At 34.6% G+C, this 23,044-nt stretch overlaps 1 protein-coding gene across 6 annotated transcripts in view; it reads right to left on the reverse strand.

The window, feature by feature from the left end:
* Window positions 1-2,025: 2,025 nt before the first annotated feature.
* The window catches only part of POLK (DNA polymerase kappa), a 76,024-nt gene continuing 55,005 nt past the window's right edge, over window positions 2,026-23,044 (reverse strand). For 5 of the 6 annotated variants that reach the window (XM_053588445.1, XM_053588470.1, XM_053588454.1 and 2 more), the window contains exons 8-15: window positions 21,782-21,906; window positions 19,914-20,080; window positions 17,485-17,517; window positions 15,155-15,251; window positions 9,040-9,211; window positions 6,309-7,265; window positions 5,414-5,456; window positions 2,026-5,205 (exon numbers count right to left, since the gene is read on the reverse strand). In XM_053588445.1, coding sequence (XP_053444420.1) covers window positions 5,121-5,205; window positions 5,414-5,456; window positions 6,309-7,265; window positions 9,040-9,211; window positions 15,155-15,251; window positions 17,485-17,517; window positions 19,914-20,080; window positions 21,782-21,906 — 1,679 coding nt within the window. In that variant the 3' untranslated portion in view covers window positions 2,026-5,120. The remainder of the gene's footprint in view (window positions 5,206-5,413; window positions 5,457-6,308; window positions 7,266-9,039; window positions 9,212-15,154; window positions 15,252-17,484; window positions 17,518-19,913; window positions 20,081-21,781; window positions 21,907-23,044) is intronic. The other variant, XM_053588474.1, reaches the window with a different exon arrangement.

Genomic DNA, 23,044 nt, shown 5'->3' on the forward strand with positions numbered 1-23,044 from the left:
GAAACTACAAGCTCTGCAGTGGCACTGATTGCCTCTGAATGCCTAGCCAGGGTTTCGAGAGCATCATGGACAGTGATATGCAGGAGCTAGCTAGCACGTGCTTGCAAGAGCAGATTGTTAAATTTCTAGGAATTCTGTGACCTAGTTGATAATATAGCTTGAAATAAGTCATGGCAATGTCACAGGAAAACTTCAAAATTGGGTTCAGCCTAGCAGGCCAAGTGAGTTCTTGGCATACTGCAGAAAAGAATTCAGAAGTGAAGAGTAAAGTGCAAGCAAGTTTACTGATCCAGCACAGAAAGAAATGAAAGCCTCCTCCATAAGCAGAGCAGCTCTTGGGCTACTGGCTATTTTTATGGCTGTCTCTTGGTTATATGCTAAACAAGGGGAGGAGAGTTCTCAGAACTGAGGGTCCTTCCTCTTTTTATATCATAGAGTAACTTTCAGGGGTTGTCATGATTATTGTAAATTATCACAGTGGTGGTGGGAGTTCTTTTAGTATGCTGATCATTATACTTAGCCTATGAGCATGAGTAAACAGAGCAGGTTTTCAGTGCCACTTTGGTTCTAACTAGTTTTGGCCAGTTTCCCTACTGTATCCTGTTTTATCAGAGATCTTGGTTCAGATCTTACTGAGCAAGGCCTGCTGGTCCCCAATCTCAGTGGGAGCATTTATACCACAGAACTCATCATACACTAAAAATCACTTCCCTCTCCTCCTCACCTTATCACTAATACTGGAGAGATCTAAGAGTTTTTAAAAGGAATTTTTTTTTAAATGTTGAGTGATATTATGAAAGCATTGTTTATAGCTAATCTGTAAAAAATGCACAAAATCATTCAGAGCACTGAAAACTGAGAAATCATTAGGTAGGTCAGGGTTTAGGAAACTGAGTAAATCTTTACAAAACAAATGGAAAGAAATGGATATTTTTAAGAGCACTACAAGGCTACACAGAATTGAACAAATATGAGGTTGGCAGAGCCAGCAGTGGAAATAATGTGGATGAGTTAAAGTTTTGTTTTGTTTCGAGATAAGGCCTTGCTCTGTTGCACAGGCTGGAGTGCAGTTGTGTGATCACAGCTCACTGCAACCTTGAAATCCTGGGCTCAAGCAATTCTTCTGCCTTAGTCTCAGGGGTGCACCACCATGTCTGGCCAATTTTTATTTTAAGAGGAAAAAGGCTTTTATTCAGTCTGGCCAATTTTTAAACTTTATAGATAGGGTCTTGCTATGTTGCTCAGGCTGGTCTTGAACTCCTGGCCACAAGTCATCCTCCCACTTCAGCTTTCCAAAGTGCTTGGCCAGGAAAAAAATGTTTTTAATATGAGATGAGTTTAAGGACAGGGTCATTTACAAATGTGCAGGCAGAGTGCACTCAAAGGGAAAACTTAAAGGACAGTGCACACCCTGTGGCTAAAAAGAATAAGGTTCTGTTGCTATCTAGGCCTGAGAACAAGTGAAGAATAGGGTTATCAGAACCTGAACAGAAAGCAGAAAATGCAATATGAAGAAGGCTGCTGACCAGAAGTTATGACTTTTGGTCAAAAGCCCTAACCAGTTTGTGATGATCCTACTAAAAGGTAATAGAAAATGAGCACCCAATCTCACTTTCCTTCTACCTTCAAACTCCCCATGGCTCTACCATTAACCTGGTGTAGTACTGGACATTTGAGAGCAGGGTACATGAGGGGAAACAATGGATCTGGAAAGCAAATGGAAGACACTTTGCCAAGATATACACTTAGGAGTATAATCGCTGGGTTTTAGAGTGTGCACATCTTCAAATTTATTAGAGAAGGCTAAATTGTTTTCCGAAGTGATTGTTTTCAGTGTTCACATCACCACCAAAACTTAGTATCGTCGGGTCAGTTCATTTTTGTAAATAGGGTAGAAATGATACCTCCTTATGGTTTTTTCATTTCCCAAATACTAATATGGCCAAGAATGTTTTCATGTTTCTTGACATTTGGATTTCCTTTCACATGAAGTGCCATTTAATGGCTTTTGTCTATTAACTGTCATTTTTCTTTTTTTTGGGGATTCATTGAGGGTACAAAGAATTACACTGATTGCATTTATTAGGTAAAGTCCCTCTTGTAATTGTGTCCCACCCCCAAGCAATGTGCCATACACTGTGCTGTTCCCATGACTTTCCCTCCTCCCCTCTCCTTGATCCCTCAATTCCCCTACCCCACCCCTTGTATTAGCTCATCTACTGCCTTCATATTAGAATTGAGTACATTGGATTCTTGCTTCTCCATTCTTGTGATAATTTACTAAGAAGAATGTGTTCCACTTCCACCCAGGTTAATACAAAAGATGTAAAGTCTCCATCTTTTTTAATGGCTGAATAGCATTCCATGGTACATACATCACAGCTTGTTAAATTAATTCCTGGGTTGGTGGGCATTTAGGCCATTTCCACATTTTGGTGATTATAAATTGAGCTGCGATAAACAGTCTAGTGCAAAAGTCCTTACAATAATTTTTTTTTTCTTCTGGGTAGATGCCTAGTAATGGGATTGCAGGATCAAATGGGAGGTCTAATTTGAGTTGAGGATTCTCCATACTTCCTTCCAAAAAGATTGTATTACCTTGTAGTCCCACCAGCAGTGTAAATAGTGTTCCCTTCTCCTCACATCCACGCCAGCATCTGTCGTTTTGAGACTTTGTAATGTGGGCCATTCTCACTGGGGTTAGGTGAAATTTCAGGGTGGTTTTGATTTGCATTTCTCTGATAATCAGGGGTGATGAGCATTATTTCAAATGTTGGTTAGCCATTCACCTGTTTTCATCAGAGAAGGTTCTTTTCGTGTCTCTTGCTCAGCGGTAGATGGGATTGTTTACTCTTAGAGAATATTCTCTCATTTTTCTTACTGATTCATATATATTCCAGACACTAGTTTTTCTTTTTCTTTTTACCAGTTATGTGTTAAAAATATGTTCTCCTAGGTGTTTTTTTTTTTTTAATATTTTGACCCTCTAAGTAGGTAAGATATTGTGCTTATTACTTTTCTTCATCGTTTTGCTGTATTTTAAAAAAATGCACCAAATCAAAATAAAAAGAAAATGGGCTGGATAGATTAGACAAAACAGATAGTAAAGAGAATTTTGGGCAGAGAAAACAAGAGTGAAAGCATCAGCAGAGGGGAGAATAAAAAAGTAAGGAAATCATCTCTATTGCCTAATCGATAAATTAAAAAATTTAAATTTTATTTTAAATTATGAAATGTTACTAAATGATAATATGCATAAATGAATCCTCTAAATGAAGATAATTCAGTATGTATTAATGCTGAAACAATAAAAATAAACTTGAGGGTGGTGCTTGTGGCTCAAAGGAGTAGGGCACCGGCCCCATATGCTGGAGGTGGCGGGTTCAAACCCAATTTTTTTTGCAAAAACTGCAAAAAAATAAATAAATAAAAATAAACTTGAGGCAAGACAGAAAATAAATATGATTTCATCTAACTTTTAGTACATTAAGCTGGTTTTTCATTGAACTTAATTTTATACAGATTTTACATGAGTAAATCACATAATCAAGAACCATAATACTACAATTTTGTATTCATCACAGTATATAATAACATCAGGCATCAGACAGGCATGCTAATAAGCATTAAGCCTAATTTCAAATAGTAATTAAAAATGAAGTTATTGCCTTACCAAAGTCTAAAAGACCTTAATTAAGCTATCACTAAAATATTATAATATATAAAATACATATCAAGATAATGAGCTATGATATGAAAAATGGAAAAAAAGAAAACAAAAATATATGAGAAGGCCAGGTGTGGTGGTCACGCCTATAATCCTAGAACTCTGGGAGGCCAAGACAGGTAGATTGCCTGAACTCAGGAGTTCGAGACCAGCCCAAGCCAGATCTCTAAAAACAGCTGGGCGTTGTGGTGGGTGCCTGTAGTCCCAGCTACTTGGAAGGCTGAGGCAAGAGGATAGCTTGAGTCCAAGAGTTTGAGTTTGCTGTGAGCTATGATGCCACAACACTTTACCCTAGGGCAACTAAGTGATGCTCTGTTTCAAAAAATAAATAAAATAAAATAACAAAAGATTCAGTTCCTTAAAGTAGTAACTGAAAAAAGCTTCCATCTTAATGTTCCAATTAATTGTTTTTTGATAAAAACTCATTCATAGCACAAAAGTGTCTAGAACAACTACTTAAGCTAACTACTATTAAATTGCCTTCATTCACAAATATTAGCAAAAAATGTTGATAGAAATGTAACGGAGATGTTTTAATATACACGTTAAGCTTTGTAATTGCACAGTTTCCTCTTGAAGAGTAACATAAAAGTTGACTGTGCAATTTATCCTTTAAAGATTTGTGGAAAGTATCAACATAGTTGCCAAAAAATGAAATACTGTCATTTAAAAGTCCTCTATATATATAAAAAAATTACTTGGAATCTTAGAATAAATATTTTTTTAAAGTGAATCAAGTGCTTATTCATTATATAAAGGAATCTTTTTTTTCATGAGTAAGGAAACTGATAGTGCAGTCACTTGACTTTGCAGTGTTGCTGAAGCCATAAAGGAATCTTAAATAAGAAAAATCAAAAGAATAATCATTATTTTAAGCAAACAGCCTTTTTACACAGGTAACAAAACCTCTCTTACTAGTTAAGCTAATTTTTTTCATAGAACTTATGATCATTATGAATGCTTATGAGGTATCTAAAGATACTAGGATCAAATATAGCAGTCCAATACCAGCAAAATGGTTAAAGTGCTAAAAAATTCTTATGCTAAAATAGGTTTGCGAGTCTCTGAGAGCCCTTATAAAAATGTTTTTATATTTACTACAAAAAAAAAGAAATCACTTTCTGATTCTATTCCTAATTCTTCTTTTTAAAATCATCTCTAACAAGATTGATTTCCAATTGATGTACCATGGAAGCAGAATTCTCATAGTTAAGAAAAAGATACACAGAAGTAAATTAGTATATATTCCAAATTCTTAGAAAAGCAATGTAATTTTTAAAAAGATTATTGTACTTGCCTCACTATATAAACCTGTAAACTTAAAGAGGAAAAATAAATTCATTGATTATTAAAAAAAGTTTCAATTAAAAATAAATGATGAAATGTCCAATGTTCATTTAAAAAATGTATCAAGAGTATGTTTTGAATTGTTTGGTTTTATTTTCTTTGATGCTGAGTGCTTCGACATCAGTCCTGGCCTAGGATGAAAAAGAACACACAATTAAAATTCACAAAGAGATTTTAGAAAATAATTGACATTTTTTATTCAGTACTTAATGTTTTAGAAAAGAAAATAATTGATTTTAATATTGGCTACTTAATGATTTATAAAAGCAAAATTTAATATCTCCTAAAATTAGACCTCAGTTTCGTAGCCAGCTTTATTAAAGCTCAAATTAGCCATACCTTTTTGTTATTGTTACAGTCTTCTGTACTCTGCTGGAGATACCTTTAGAGGAAAGAAAAGTCAGGAAAATATGAATAACATGAAACAACTGAAAAGCTATATACAAATTTAAAAGGTTATGACTGAGTGATTAAAGAGAATAAAAACTTCCTTAGTACTATATAGTTCATATCTATGCATACCACAAACTAACTTTATAGTATAAGTTATTTGTACTTCACTAATTTTATCAGCATGATACTTAATATTATTTTTGAAATTTGGCTAGAGTTGGTCCTATTGAAAAACAATCTAAAGAGGCTTTCTAGCTATTATAGTTAGTTAACCACTGTACCTTGATAAACATTCTCTAAAGGAAATTTCTTTTTTTTTTTTTGTAGAAACAGGGTTTCACTTTATGGCCCTCAGTAGAGTGCCGTGGCCTCACACAGCTCACAGCAACCTCCAACTCCTGGGCTTAAGCGATTCTCTTGCCTCAGCCTCCCGAGCAGCTGGGACCACAGGCGCCTGCCGCAACGCCCGGCTATTTTTTGGTTGCAGTTTGGCCGGGGCCGGGTTTGAATCCGTCACCCTCGGTATATGGGGCCGGCGCCCTACCAACTGAGCCACAGGCGCCGCCCAGGAAATTTCTTTTTTGATTAGATCATTTAACTCCTTAAACTTTTGAGCTCATTCTGTGCTAAATCAAGCCCAAAGTTTTCCCAAAATTGACAACCTGTTGGCTTGAGTTATTCTAACTATGGTTAAGGAAATGAATATCTTCCTAAATGGTAGCATGTACAAACTACCTGTGTATTACTATGTGTTTGTGTTTCAGATTTAACAATAATCTTACTAATTTTAATACGATATTTTCCTAGAAAATCAAGTTACTTAAAATGACTACAAACTCACCAGTACTTCTGGAACTTTCTTTGCATTGATTAACTGCATTAACTTTATCCTTTCTTAGTTCTTGGATAATACCTTTATTTAAGCAAATATCCACATGTTCATTGAACAGGGTAAGATCTGAAGTCTTTTGTTCTAGATTACAAACAGGACAAATCAGAGTTTGGCCTGTTATTACTTCATATGAATAAGGTTGGTGGGATTCTTGCCTCCTTAATAATCCAATGTCTTCATTTTCCAGTGAAACAGTACAAGAATTCTGAAGATCATTTTCAATATTAAAAGACTTCCTTGGAAGACTAGGACAGTTCTCTTTGCTGAGATTATTACTTAAAGTATCTGCACATTCTACTTTAGATGAACTATCTAATGCACCCTCCAAATCTACACAGTCTGCTAAAGTGATTTCTCTGTTTTTCTGATGGGCTTCGTAATTTTGCTTCTCACAAAGTGAAAAAGAATAATGTACATTTTCTTCCTTGTTAACTTCAGTAGAGGAAGCATGTGAACATGAGGACATTTTGGCATTTTCACTGACTGAAGAAGGTCCATCAAGACATGCATCTACATGTTTATTAAAGTCTTCCAGGCTAATGAGTCTTTGCTCCCTAAAGCAAACAGGACAGGTAAATATTTGACAGTTATCTGAATTCTCCGATGTTTCTAAATTCTCACTCATCTTTTTTAAAACCTGGAATGGTTGTGATTTCTGTAGGCTTTGTTTATTCATGGTTTCTTTAAATGTGTCTTGGTGGCTCAATTTCCTTTCTGATCGTTTTTTATCAAAGAAACTCTCCTTTCGAGATATTTCTAGAGGTTTTACAAACTGATCTTTGTCAGTTTTTTTTAGTATACAGTTAGTGGCTGACAGGGATTGGTTTCCAGCCTGTAAGAAGCCAATAATGCTCTTCTGTTGTTGTTTCTTGTCTTCTTCATTGGGAAAACTAGATATCCGAACACCTAAATTAAACCAACGACAATTAATTTCAAATCCAACAAAGCCAATTCACTCACAGTGTATAAAAACATTTTCCATAGTATTGCTGTGATAGATGCAAAAGGCTGATTAGAGAGTAATGATAAATAACGCTGGATATATTTTCTAAATTAAAGATACTTGTTCATAGCTGGCGTTATGAGTAAAAATTTACTTTCCTTTAAAACCAGAAAAGGACATTGTTTAATATTCACTATTAGAGTTGGCATGATTATATAGGACTTTCAATTATTATCTGACACATAATACCATTAAATACTAACTACTTAGAATCCACTATACGGATTCTTTAGCTCTTTGTTTAAAAAAGGACTTTATTTTTTATCCCTCCCTCCCTTTTTTTTTTAGACAGAGTTTCATTATGTCGCCCTTGGTAGAGTGCTGTGCTGTCATAGCTCACAGCAACCTAAACTCTTGGGCTTAAGCAATTCTCTTGCCTCAGCCTCCCAAGTAGCTGGGACTACAGGCGTCCACCACAACACTTGGGACTATTTTTTGGTTGCAGTTGTCTTTGTTATTTAGCAGGCCTGGGATGGGCTTGAACCTGCCAGCCTCAGTGTATGTGGCTGGTGCCCTACTCACTGAGCTACCGGAGTAGAGCCTCTTCCATGTCTTTTCATCGCTTGATAGCTCATTTGTGTTATGTGTTGAATATTACTTGCATTGTCTGGACGTACCACAGTTTATCCATTCATCTACTGAAGAACATTTTGGTAGCTTCCAAGTTTGGGCAATTATGAATGATGCATCTACAGACATCTGCTCTTTGGATTTTGTAATTAACACTTTATTCAATCAATTTCAATGTGTGCTGTATCTTTCATATATGAAAATATGGCTAATGGACCCACTATTACTAGTAAAGTGGGCACTTGGAGTGATGATCCATACACATACTCTCACCTAGTCTACTTTGGAAATAGGGCTTGTTACTTTTTACCACAAAGTAAGCAGAAATGTGGTTTTATAGCATCGTGTTCCTTATCCATAATTATGAAATCAGAAAAGTTCCAAGAATTTTAAGCAACAGGAGATAGCAGATGACTGAATTAATTTGAGACTATTTGGTCTTTATAGTTTTTGATCACAAAGTATTGGCCTAGATCTCCAAAGGAATAATACAAAAGATACCCTATATGCGTTGAATTTGCCTTCTAAAAGATGAAAAGTTTTGAATTTTGAATGTACCTAGCCTCAATAATTTCATTAAGTAACAAAGAAAAGAACAACTTTAATTGTTTTTTACTGGAATTAAACTAATGACTATGTCTTCACATATGCCAGGTTCTAAGAATTAAGATAAATGACAGCAGCACCGGAAGAACTTCAAACAGGGACCTTACCTAACAAATGCAAACAATGTTATCTAATCATTTGTACCCTCATGTTAATCTGAAATTTTATAAAAAGATCTCAGACACACACAAAAATAATAACCAGTTAAAAAAAAAAAGAAATAAAATGAAGGTGCTCTTTGACTTACGATGGGGTTGTGTCCTGATAAAGCCATTGAAAATGAAAATATTGTTTATTTACAATATTTCCAGTTTATAATGGGTTTATCAGGATGCAACCTCACTGTAAGTTGAGAGGGTGTTGAATGCATATCATTTCTGTACCATCACAAAGTTAAAAAATTATGACTTGAACCATGATGAGTCAGGGACTTATCTATATTTCCAAAGTTAATTATTTGAGGAAATCTAGCAGAAAAAGAAAAAGAATGAGAAATCATACCCATAAGTCTTAATCTCAAGGGACGTGGAAAATCAGCATCAATTTCTGTTCTTAGCAACTCCTTAGCAATAGCAAATATTTCTTCTGTAGTAGAAACAACAGATGAAACTGTAGATGCACGAGTCTTTACTTCAAAATTCACATTCTTCAGCTTAATGGTAACAGTTCTACCCTGTAACATTTAGAACACATTATACATGGCTTTCTAACTTAGAAAACATTACTTACAGGTCAGAAACATTCAGAAAGGTCTCATACATATATAAGAATATAGAAGAATAACCAAGCATTTGGTTATACTTGATGATAAAAACTATTGATAAAAACTGATGTGAAGAATAGTGAAAATCCATAAATAAGCTAAAGTCTTATGTTAGTAATAATTGTTACTCCTCTCTGTAACTGAATTTATATAGAAGATCCTTATACGAAGTTTGACAATTGAGTTCACAAACTCATCCTAGAAAAAGTACTATATACCTCATTACTGAATATCACTACAATCACCTTCAAAGTACTCCCCTTGGGAAGCTATGCACTGATACTAGCACATAGAACGCCCTTCAAAGCAATTTTGGAACTGTTTTTCTGGAAAGGTCATCAGAGATATCATTGTATTACTTTTGATGTTCTCAATGTCATCAAAATCTCTTCCTTTTAATATTTCCTTTATCTTCAGGTAAAGAAAAAAGACCACTGGGAGGCCAGATCAGGTGAGTAGGGAGGGTGTTCCCAACAGTTATTTGTTTATTGGCTAAAAACTCCCTCACAGACAGTGCTGTCTGAACTGGTGCATTGTCGTGATGCAAGAGCCACAAGTTGCTGGCAAAAGCTCAGGTTGTTTTTGTCTTTTTCACACAGCATTTTCAGCACTTCAAATAGTAAATTTGGTTAACTGTCCAGCTGGTACAAATTCATAATGAATAATCCCTCTCATATGAAAAAAGGTTAGCAACATTGTTTTGACTCTTCATTTAGACTGACAGAAGTTTTTGGTCATGGAGAATTGGCTGACTTTCATTGTGTACTTTGATGCTTTGCTTCATGGTCATGTTAGTACACCCGTGGTTCATCACCAGAAATAACACAATAGTCTTGTTTTTCCCAAAAGGTCTTGGCAAATTTCAACTCTCCTTTGCTTTTGTTTGTTGTTGAGCTCCTTTGGGACCATTTTTGCACACAGCTTTCTCATGCCAAGATTTTCAGTTAAGATTTTCCTGTTTCTCTATCAGGGTTTACTTGGTATGCTATGGTTCTCACTGTCAGCTGATTTTGATGTACAATTTGGTGAATTTTGCAATATTTCTCTAAGTTCTGATCATTACTGGCTGCTCTAACCTCTCTTCATCAGTGACAATTTTTCTTTTCTCTGAAGAATGTTTAATCCATTTGTACACTGCAATTTTCTTCATGGCATTATCTCCATAAACTTTGAATAACATGTCCTGATTTCACTTCTATTCTTGCAAGTTTAACAAGAAATTTAATGTTTGTTCGTTGCTCTAATTCAAGTTCTGACATTCTTGTGATGGCATGTAAAAACATCCAATAATAATAATGAACACCCCTCAGCTAGACACAGCCATATGGTGACACTAATATAGCTATGAGACACTGATACACCAAGGTTATGAAACTTACAGTCCAGCAAGTAGCTGGACTACAGGCGCTGGCTACAGTGCTTAGATATTTTTAGAGATGAGGTCTTGATCTGGCTCAGGCTGGTCTTGAACCTGTGAGCTCAGGCAATCTATCCACCTCGGCCTCCCAGAGTGCTAGCATTACTGGTGTGATCCATCATGCCCAGCTGCTTATGTCATTTTAAATATTTGTCTTTTCTTTATGCTACATTGTTGCCAAAGTAAGCACATGGTCACAAGTTCGTGAACTTCATTGTCAGACCTCATACAAAGGGCAAAGTTACCTGTTTTTCTTTTTATTGAATCTTTTATAGAGATTCAATACCTAAAAGGGAAGGGAAAAAAATCTAAAGGTGCCGCTTTGAAATCATACTTATTGTGTGCCTACTACATGCCAGATACTATGCTAAGCATTAATTACATGTAATAATTCCCTTTACAGCTAGTGTTTTATGGGTACTAAGTTTTAGTTGGGGATGATAAAAATGTTCTAGAGATAGAAGGTGATAACAGTGGCAGAATAATGTGAATGTATCTAATATTGCTGATCTGTATACTTAACAAGGGCAAATTTTAGGTTATACATATTTTACTATTTCCTGGAGGTGGAACTTAACTCCTGCCCTCCCTCGAGGGTAAGTTAGACTTACCAACTCAATTCCAAAGTAAAAAATAGTAACTTCACAGTGGAAAAGCCTAGCAAATACTACTTTGACCAAGTAGTGAACGTTAACATCATCCATGATGTTATCTGTCCATAATGTGCCCCCTGATAGGATATGAGAAGAAGAGTACTGCACCTTTGTGGTATTCTTTAAAACCATATAACCCTGATCTAATCATAAGAAAATCCAGACAGCGGGGAGTTCTCTGTGATACCAGGACAGTACTTACTTAAAGACTAACAGGTCATGAAAAAAAGAAAAGACTAAGAACATGTCACAGCCCACAAGAGACTGAAGAGGTATAACAACTAAATGCAATGTAGTTCCCTGGATTAAATCCTGGAACAGAGGGAGGACATACCATGGAAAAATCAGTAAAATCCAAATAACGTCTGTAGTTAATAGCAATGTGCGATTAATAGTTTCTTTTGATAAATTTAACATGGTAATATTAGATGTTAATAATGGAGGAAACTGGGTGATAGTTATACTGAAAATCCATTATTTTTGCAACTTTTCTGGAAGTCTAAAATGATTCTAAATTTAAGTTTATTTAAGAGTTTTTTTAAAAAAGAATTTTCTTTATACACAATGCCCAAAGGTCGCCATCTATGTATACATAGGAAAAATGGGAAATTATAGCTAAATATATCTATCTTTATTTATAAAATATTCATTATAAAACTTTACAAAATATTTCTGTGTTTATATATTAAAATAAACTCTAAAAAATATAAAATGAGTGTGTTAATTACTCCAATTTGTGGCAACCTCTGGGATACTCTGTATTCAAAGTATGATAGAAAAGAATTAAGACAAAAATATTCATCAGATATCCCATATTTTATAGTTACTTTTTATTATAAAACAATTTGGGGTACATATAATAATTTAATACATTGATATAATTTGTAAAGATCAAATCAGTGTACCTGGGATACCTATCATTATTATTATATTATTATTTTTATTATTTTGAGACAGAGTCTCACTTTGTCACCCTTGGTAGAATGCTGTGACATCATAGCTCACAGCAACCTCCAACTTTTGGGCTCAAGTGATTCTTTTACCTCAGGCCCCCCAAGTAGCTGGACTACAGGCACCTGCCATAATCCCTGGCTATTTTTAGAGATGAGGCCTCGATCTGGCTCAGGCTGCGGTCTTGAACCTGTGAGCCCAGGCAATCTATCCGCCTCGGCCATCCAAAGTGCTAGGATTACAGGTGTGAGCCATCGTGTCTGACTACTCATGTCATTTTAAATATCTGTCTTTTCTTTATGCTAGAAACATTTGAACTATTCTCTTGTAGCTATTTGGAAATGTACAAGGAATTATTGGAAAGTATAGTCACCTTACTGAACCACTGAACCCAACTTACTAACTCAATTCCAAAGGAAAAAATAGCAACTTCACAGTGGAAAAGCGTAGCAAATACTACATCAACCAAGTGGTGAAATGTTAACATCATCCGTGATGTTAATCTGTCCATCATGTGCTCCCTGATAGGATATGAGGAGAAGAGTTCTGCACCTTTGTGGTATTCTTTAAAACCTTGTAACCCTGAACCCAACTACTGAACTATGGAGTCTTATTTATTCTACCAAATTGCATATTTGTCCCCATGTAGTAGTTTTTTAATACCTTTTTATTACACTTTGTAATAACTCTACCTTTGATTTTAGAGTATTGGTAAAATAGTAAACATGAATTGCTGTGAATAAAGATTATAAAATAGAAAGCTCAAAGTCTTATAGGCTTTTCTTCTCAACCTAAGAGAAGCAACCTAAATAAGAGCCTTGAAATAAAATGCCTATTTTAGAAAGTCAATGTCTACATAAGAAAAACATTAAGGAATGATTGGAAAGGCATTCATAATATGTAAATACATTTCTAGGGAAATTCTTCCCTTTGCCTTCTTTTCTAATGCCAATATAACTGTTTTTTGGTAAGATTCAGGGGGCTTGCTATGTTGCCCTGGCTGGAGTGCAGTGGCTATTCACAGGCATGATCCCACTACTGACCGACACAGGAATTTTGGCCTGCTCCATTTCTGACCTGGGTTTGTTCACTCCTCCTTAGGAAAGCTGGTGATCCCCTGCTCTCCAGAGATTACCATACTGATGCCGAACTTAGTGCAGAAACCCAATTAGCGTAGTGCACTACAGCTCAGAGCTCAGGGGACTCAAGTGATCCTTCTGCATCAGTCTTGGAATAGCTGGGACCACTGGCATGTGCTACCACATCAGGCATGAAACTAGTTTTAAATTTATTCAAATATACTCCTAAGGCAGTATACTCTGGAATTACACTGAAACCATTCGGACCTCATAATTTGCTTCTTCAAAGGATGACCTCATCATACATCTTAGAAATGGGTCAGATCGTTGGGGATAGGAATACCCTATTCAAACGTTTACAAATTTGTATTCATCATTAAGAAATATGTAATCTAGGGATCATATCAAGCCAAAAAAATTCTGCACAGCAAAGAAAACAAATAATAAAGTGGAGAGACAACTCACAGAATGGGAGAAAATATTCTCAAACTACCAGTCTGATAAGGGATTTAAAACCAAAATACATAACGAACTCCAAGAACTCAGTAAGAAAAAAAATTAAATAATCTAATTAAAAAAATGGCCAAAGGATGTGAAGAGATATTGCTCAGAAGGAGACATACAAATGGCCAATAGGTATATAAAAAAATACTCAACATTATCAGAGAAATACAAATAAAAACTATGTGAGATATTACCTCATCTCAGTTAAAAAGGCTTTTATCAAAAAGGCAATAACAAATGCTGTTGAGGATGTGCAGATGGGGAACCCTCATACTGTTGGTGGGAGTATAAATTACTGCAATCACTACGGAGAACAATATGGAGGGTCCTCAAAAAACTAAAAATAGAACTACCATATAACCCAGTAATCCCATTGCTGGGGATATATTCAAAGAATGGGAATTCAGTATATCAAAAAGATATCCATATTCCCATGTTTATTATAGCACTATTCACAATAGCCAAGATAAGGAATTGACCTAAGCATCCATCAACAAATGAATGGATATAGAAATTGTAGCACATATACACAGGGGACTATTACACAGCCATAAAAAAATAATGAAATTCTGCCATTTGAATCAACATGGATGGAACTAGAGAACATTACATTAAATAAAATAAACCAAGCACAGAGAGACAAATCTCACATGTTCTTACTCATATGAGTTCTAATGGTCATTCCAGAAAAACAATTCTAAAATTGCTTTAAAGGGTGCACTAAGCACTGGTGTCAGCACGTAGCTTCCCAAGGGGAGTACTTTACAGGTGTCTGTTGTGAAATTCAGCAATAAGGCATGTAGCACTTTTTCTAGAATGAATTTGTGAACTTAATTGTCCGACATCGTATGTGGGAGCTAAATAGTAAAACAATGGATTTCATGGAGACAGACAGTAGAATGATGGTTACCAGAAGCTGGGAAGGATAGGGAGGTGGGGGAGGATAAACTGGGGATGGTTAATGGGTACATAAATATAGTTAGATAGGATGAACAATATTTGACTATAATCAACAAGAAGTTATAGTATACTTTCAAATAATTAAAAAGTGAAATTAGAATGATCCTAACTCAAAGTTAAATGCCTATGGTGATGGATACCTACCCCAGTTACCTTGCTTTGGTTAAGTCACATTTTATGCCTGTATCAAAACATCACATACCCCCTATAAAGATATACAACTAGCTTTAAGGTAGCATTTTATTATTAAAAATTTAAAAACTAAGAACACTGCATCAAAATAAAGTACCTTAAGTCCTTCCTTCTGCAGATCTTGAGCAAGTTCACTGCAAAGTTCCTGGCACAAGCTATACTGTTCTTCTGCTTTATTTATCTCACTGAATGTCCTATAAAAACAAGGATGATTTTGGTGTACAAAGTAAATTATAATTTAGAATAATTTGGGAATGATTTAGTACATTTACACGGCCTAGCCTTGTTATAGTTTCTGAAGTACAAAATAGTTTTCAGATGAATTGTAATATAATTAAGCAAAAATATCTACGATTTACATAAATCGTGCAAAGAGCAATTTTATGCTCTTGCTCTAGGATATTAAAAAAAAATGATTAAAGTCACCAATAGATAATGGTAATTGCCCCCAGAACTTAAAACACATTTGTGTGTATGTGTATTATATAGACATGAAAGTATAGATGAGAACATCAGTCCAATTTTTGCATACAGATTTTCTGGATGGGAAATGTTTTTAAGGAAATTTAAAGGTTTGGTTCATGGAACCTAGACAGAGCTGTCTAATAGGTAACTAAAAATGAATGGCTGGTAGATTAAAGATATTTTGAATTCACGTGCAAGAATGTTGAAAGAAGTTTATAAGTGATATTAACGTAAAAGATGACACTAAGAAGAGACCAGAGTGATGAGTACAAAATCCTTAGCAAGTAACTTATCAGTAAAGAGTCCCCCTTCCTCCAATATCCTCAGCTACTCATTTCTCTTCCCTAGTGGCAACAACTTCTTATGAATTCCTCCAGAAACACTCCACACAAAGATAAGCAAACATTTTCCTATCATTTTGTATAGGTACATTGTTAATGTACTTTTACTTACTTTTCTCAATTATCTTGGTGAGAGTTCCTTATGTGCAAATAATTTCCTCAGTTTTATACGGCAGCATAATACTCTAACTTAAAAACGTAAGATCATTTAACCAATTTTCTATTTGTGGATATTAAAATAATTTTCAATATTTTGCTATCATAAAAATATGCAATGAATAAACTTCTATTCGTGTAAAATGACATGTGATCACATCTGTGGAAAGAATTGCTAGAAAAAGAATTATGGGATCAAAGTATACGTGTATCTGTGCTTTTGACAGATGTTGCCAAATTTCTTGCCTCCTGTGGTAGGCCAAAGACCAGTCCCAAAGATGTCGATATCCTAATTCTTGCAATCTTTGAACCTAGTGCCTCACATGGTAAAAGGGACTTTACATAAAATTATGAGGAAGTATCCAGGTGCATCCATCATAAGCCCAAGGGTCCTTATTAGAAGGAGGCAAGAGGGTCAGAGAAAGAGAAGATGCTGAAGTCCCAAGTCAAGGAATGCAGGTGGCCTCTATTTTTTGTAAAATAATGGATTTTTTCCTAGAGCTTCTAGAGCCCTATCAACACCTCAATTTTAAGACTTCTAACCTTCAAAATGATTAGAGAATAAATCTGTTTTGTTTTAAGCCACTAGATTTGCAGTAATTGGTTAAAAAAGGAATAAGAAACTAATACACCCCTCTCTAGAATTTGTACCAATTTCAATCCCACAGTCTTGTCAATAGAGTATATTATAATCTTTACCAACCAATGATAAGAGTTATTTCAGAGAACTTTCAATCTGTATTTCTTTAATTATAAATGAACATGGGAATATTTTCACTTGTTTTGAGGGCCATTTGTGTTTTTTTCTGTTAAGAAATTAAATTTTTGTTCATATTTTCTATTGATTTACTAGCCCTTTTTTTTGACTAAAAGAATTATTTACATATACATTACAGAAGGTAGCTCTTTGCATGCAGTATAAATTTTAATCTCCTTCCCCTTAATGCCATACCAAATTTGATGTTTTCATGTAATTTTTGAAAAAGCAAAGGAGAGTTTCCAGAAAGAAGTAGAGAATATACTCCTGTATATCTAGTAAGATTCTTAATAACAAAAGACAAATAGAAGAAACTTTTGTTAAATAAGATAATACTATCTCACTTTTGGAAGATTCTTTTTCTCTTTCTTTGATTGCTTTTATTTAAATCACAGCCTAAAGAAGCGATTTTTATCAAAGCCATTTATTGTGTTATCTTGTGAAAGTCATTCAGCTTTCTGACCATAGATAAAATATGTGAAATATGAATACAACTTTGTACTAGGTCAGTGTTTCCTAAATGTCTCCACTGAGAATACAGCAACTGAAAATGATAAAGCATTGTATTGGGGTATTTACTTCAGATAGGAAAACAACTGAAAATTGTTATTGTGATTTGCAAATAATATTTTACTAAAAATCAATTTAAAAATTATTTTGAAACAACATTAATTATGAGCAATTAATAAGTAATTAATAAAAGATTACCTCTCAACGCTCATACTTTTTCTCTCTCCATCCCTTGGAATGAAAAAAAGAAATAGAAGTCCTTATTGTCTTTCTCAAAGAAGAACTGAGTTCCTTAGTTAGCCAAGAGGATTTAACATGTCAATTACCCTTTAGAGATCTCATTTTTTAATGTTTTTAAATCTCATGTTTTTAATTAAAATTTTTTCATCATGAAAAATAGTGCCTTTCTAAATCTAAAAATAAAACTATCACCAGAGAACACAGATAATAAGTTGCTAATATGTTAGGGATCAAGTCTATATCTATGAAAAATAACAAATTTAAAAATAGGTAGATATTATAAATTACTTCTATGAAAAGTCTGAGTATCAAAATTCACAACCTATAAAAACCCCACAACCTATAAAAACCAGTAGGAGGGGCTGGGTGTGGTGGCTCATGCCTATAATCCTAGCACTCCGGGAGGTCAAGGCGGGTGGATTGCCTGAGCTCTGGAGTTCAAGACCAGCCTGAGCCAGAGCGAGACCTCCACCCCTAAAAATAGCCCAGTGCTATGGCAAGCACTTGTAGTCCCAGCTACTCGAGAGGCTGAGGCAGGAGGATGGCTTGAGCCCAAGAGTCTGAGGTTGCTGTGAGCTATGACGCCACAGATCTCGGGGAAGGGGAGGAACAAAGTGAGACTCTGTCTCAAAACAAAACAAAAAAACAATAGGAAGGTAGTAGTGTAACAGTTTGCACTTATGGGATATAATTAGGTTTTAAATAATATAATAACAATTATCTAGTTTCTGACTTAGTACATTAACTTTTTTCTTCTATCCCCTATTCTTTATTCATTTATATCACTTTATAGAACCTCAATCAGTATTCGGTACACAGCAATAGGATGAAGATTGGAAAATCTGAACCACCAAGTTTGGCTGGATTTTAGCTGCTCTGATAGGACTTGAAACTGAAAAGTTGAAATGACATGCAAATTATTCATTTTCCAGAAATTTAGTGAACTTATGACTAAAGCACTGTTCTAGAACTTGGAGATACAATTATGAACAACATGGACAAAGTATCTGCCCTTAAGAAACTTACATTCCACTGGAGGGAGACAGATAAACAAATATAGAAGTAAATATGGAATATGGTAGAAGTATTTTGTATTTAAAAAACAAAGCAAAGTAGAAGAATAGAGAATATAGATGGGGAAGGCAGGCTTGCTCTTTTCACTCAAAAGCCTTACCTGCATCTCATCATGGGTTAATATATGCTATTTCATATCAGAACTATATTGCTTTTCAGCATTATGGAAATACAAAGAGGATAATTTTTTGAATCAAGTTTTATTCCAATTATCTTCAAATACTAGATTATTTATAGTGCTGTGATATCTTTGTCTCTCATTACATCCACTGAAGATGTAACTAGGGACACAAAAGAATGATGAGTAGGAAGAAATGAGTAAAGCAATATAGCAAGCCTTGTAATCTCTAAGATCTAGCAGGCTTAATTGGTTAATCAATTTTATATGCATCCTCAGTGATTTTGTTATTGTCTTTTAGTTTAAGTACAAGAATATAAAGGAGTCATTTGAGGTAGATAACAAATTATAAAAATATTGCCCAATGTTGACTTCTATGATTCCCATTCTTTTAAAATTCCCTTCTTTTCACCCACCACAACAGTTAACCCTTCTACCTTTATAGTTCCTCTTTTTAAGACCTGGATGAAAGAGTGGCAGGGAATAAAATCTTTCCTCTAGCTGGTTCCCTCTTCTCTTGGGTTTTGTATGGCTGGCTCTTTCAGGTTGCTGCCTCTGGATGACTGCCCCTTACTCCTACACTTAACACCAAGTCATTTTCTGTGCTTCCACTTTGCTTTATTTTCATTTATTTGTTTATTTTCTATCTCTCACACCAGTCTGTAAACTCCATAAAGGCAGGACTTTGTTCTATTCAATGTATCCCCAGTGCCTCGAACAATGCCCAGCACAAAGTAAGGTACTCAGTATTGAATGAATGAATCGTTTACAAATCTGGAAAAGACAACAAATGTAGTTAGTTCCTTTGGGCTTTCAAAGAATCACTAAATCTCTTTGCATAAAGGGTGAAATATCAACTATGATCTATCTTTCTTTCCTCAACAACCTGATGACTAGAATTTCCCTGACGTTCTGAACAAAGAACAAAGCAGGGTCAGAAAAGAAAGTAGCCATCATTATTCCTCTTGTTCTTCTTACCCGACAGCTAAAGCCAACAACTCAGGAGTGATTCTTTATTCTTCTTTTCCTTTTCTCCCACATCCAATCTGTTGACTCTAATTCAAATATTGTATTTTGAATTAAACTAGCCTATAAGAATTTTAAAACTGTTATCAATATAGGATCATTTCAATGGTTAAAACTGGTATTTCAGCAAACGATAAAGAAAAAGCAGAACAACTATACATATAGATACCTTTCCAGGTACGTTGAACCTAATCCCAGGGAGATATGAAGGAAATAATGCCAAGATGTTTCAGGAAAAAGGAGAGAAAGCAATGCCCTCTGTTGGTAGAGCTCTGTGCAAGTAATAATTCCAAGAGCCTTTAACATTTTCTCTGTAACTTTTCCTACTCCAGAAACCTAAAAAAGAATCAATATTTATCATTAATAGTTTTTTGCAGGAAGGTAAGAATTCAGATTAAACTCACATTACCTTTTATAATGAATAAAAGGTATGAATAATGTGACTTTCTTCACAAATCATATAAGAAAATTGGTTTACTTTTTTTTTTTGAGACAGTCTCACTTTGTCACCATTGGTAGAGTGTCATGGCGTCCTAGCTCACAGCAAACCTCCAACTCTTGGGCTCAAGCAATCTTCTTGCCTTAGTTCTTTCATTTTTAGTAGAGACGAGGTCTCACTCTTGCTCAAGCTGGTCTTGAACTCCTGAGCTCAAGTAATCCCCTGAACTCAAGCTATCCACTGACCTCAGCCTCCCAGAGTGGCTCCCAGTGAGCGACCACGTCCCACCCGCTTTAATTACTTTTTGATCACATTTCCTAGAGTTTCATGGAATTCTAAAAGGCATTAAGAAAGGAAAGCTTTGGTCATACAAACTTGTGAAATGGTGAGATAAACAAATTTACACTTGCTCTTACCCAGAGGCCAAGAAGCGATAAGATAAACAAATTTAAATGAAACTTTTTAATGCAAGATTTATGAATACACACTGACCCACCAAGAGTGGTATACTCTGTTTTTTGACTGTAGAATTTTTTTTTAACAGAATGTCTAGTCATACCTTGAAAAACACATTGTAAAACACTGCTTTATAGCCACACCTTATATACACTGTTCAGAAATCATTATATATAATATACTTTGACATAGCCTTTCTTCTAAGTACTGAAAAATATTTAAATTCATTCAGTTACATTATGGTGAGTGAGGAAAGTCCTAGAACAGTGGTTCTCAACTTTCCTAATGCTGCAATCCTTTAATACAGTTCCTCATGTTGTGGTAACCCCACAACCATAAAATTATTTTCGTTGCTATAGTAGTTCGTTGCTATAGTAGTTGCTACTATAGCAACAAAAAAATTTTATGTTTGTGGGGGTCACCACAACACGAGGAACTGAATTAAAGGGTCGCGGCATTAGGAAGGTTGACAACCACTGTCCTAGAACATCATATACTGTAATATATGAAGCATATGGTACAATTATTTTTTAAAAAGTCTACATATACAGAAAAACTAAAAGCTCTAATAAAGAATTATAAATTACACCCTTTCTGGAAGCCCTGAGGGATATATTTACCATTAAAAAAACCGTAAAGTATTTTGGCTTATTTTTTTTGTCAAAAACAATTGAAATTCTAAATCTCTTTGAAGTTTCATGCCTATTAATCTGGTAGCAATCTGGTAAAGTAAAGCAATATTTGAAAGGACTCTTACAAATATTCTTTTTATTTCCCTTATCCTTGGCAGATCACTTGAAAGTCTATCATCTATTCCTTTCAAAAAAATTTCCAGCAGGGTGGCACTGTGGCTCAGTGAGTAGGGCATCGGCCCCATATATCGAGGGTGGTGGGTTCAAACCCAGCCCCGGCCAAAACTGCAACAAAAACAAACAAAAATTTCCAGCAATAAGCTCCAAACCTCACTTTAAAGGTTTCATAGAAAGATTTTTTTTCAAGCTCAAATTTAATCACCCATTATAGTTCCTGCTTGTTATCTATTATTTCAAAATTTGTCAGCAAAGAATTACTATCAACCTAAACAGTATCTCTTTAGAATTCAGAGAACACATATAGATGATAAATTTTATATAAAATCTCACCTTTCTAATGGGTAAGTCCTTGATAAAGTCCATCACAGCTTCTCTGTTGGGAAGAATTTGGTATTGTCCATTTGGCTTATGCTTATCACTGCATATTTTTGCTAACATTGTATTTGGAGCAATGCCTTAAAAGAAAAACACTCTGATGACTCAAAGAAATTGATATATATGATTTTTAAACATGCAAAGGCAAAACAGAAAAAATAATAAGTGAAAAAAATCTGAAATGATATTTAATGCTATTTTAAAAATAATATTTAATTACCATACATATCCCTAGGGCCTGCTATGGTTATAGGAAAAGAAATTCTATTAGTTATTGTGGAAGCAGAAATGAGTAACATTTAATTCACCACAATATTTTAAAACTTAAGAGTAGTTTCTGAGCTGAGTAATAATAAGTGTTATTATTGGTTTACTCATTGCCTTTAGTAGGAATACAGGATTGTTTTATAGTGGTTCTACATCTTTCTCAGAAAAGATTCAGAATATAATTTAGGATGAATGCTTATTCTTTGAAAAGATTTTTTGCATAGATTATCCATGTAATGAAAAAAATCATAGATTCTAAGTTATAGTATATTTAAAATAAGGATAATTTGGCTCATCCTTTTATGTTACTTACAAAGCAAATTACTATTTTTCAGAAAGGTGACTTTATAATCTATAGGAGTCTCGATGATTAAGATAATTTGAAATAGGTATATTAAAATATATTTTTAAACAGTTCATTTCAATTTTTATAATATGTACATCTTCCTAAAATTTATTATTCATTATTATGCTTTGGTATGGAAAGAAAGATTAAATTAATCATAGTATGGCTTTTATAAGACAATTCAAGGTCCTCATAATGAACATCAGCTATTACACTAAGACAAAGTGATGCTCTCAGGGATTATTGACATATATAAACCCATTTTTCCTTTTACCAGATGGTCCTAGAATGGTACACTGCTAATTGGTGTTTCTTTTGTCTCCTACCTTATGGCCATCTGGGTTTTCTCCTGCAATATAATCTTGGACAGGCCTGAAGTTTCCCAAGGAAAAACTAATAATCAAGTATTACATGCAAAATCAATTAAAATATATTTAAAAGAGGATAGCTACATAAGATTTATGACAGTTTTTTCTTCTGGCTCATACACTTGTCTGCTTAATTCCAATTTATCTATAGATTCACAGCTATTCTAAATCGGTGAAGTTGTAAGAGGCTAAATCAAAGAATGGATAAGTAAAATATTATATACTTTATAATCAGAA

The sequence above is a fragment of the Nycticebus coucang genome, chromosome 1 (genome assembly GCF_027406575.1).
Source record: "Nycticebus coucang isolate mNycCou1 chromosome 1, mNycCou1.pri, whole genome shotgun sequence".
NCBI classification, from domain to species: domain Eukaryota; kingdom Metazoa; phylum Chordata; class Mammalia; order Primates; family Lorisidae; genus Nycticebus; species Nycticebus coucang.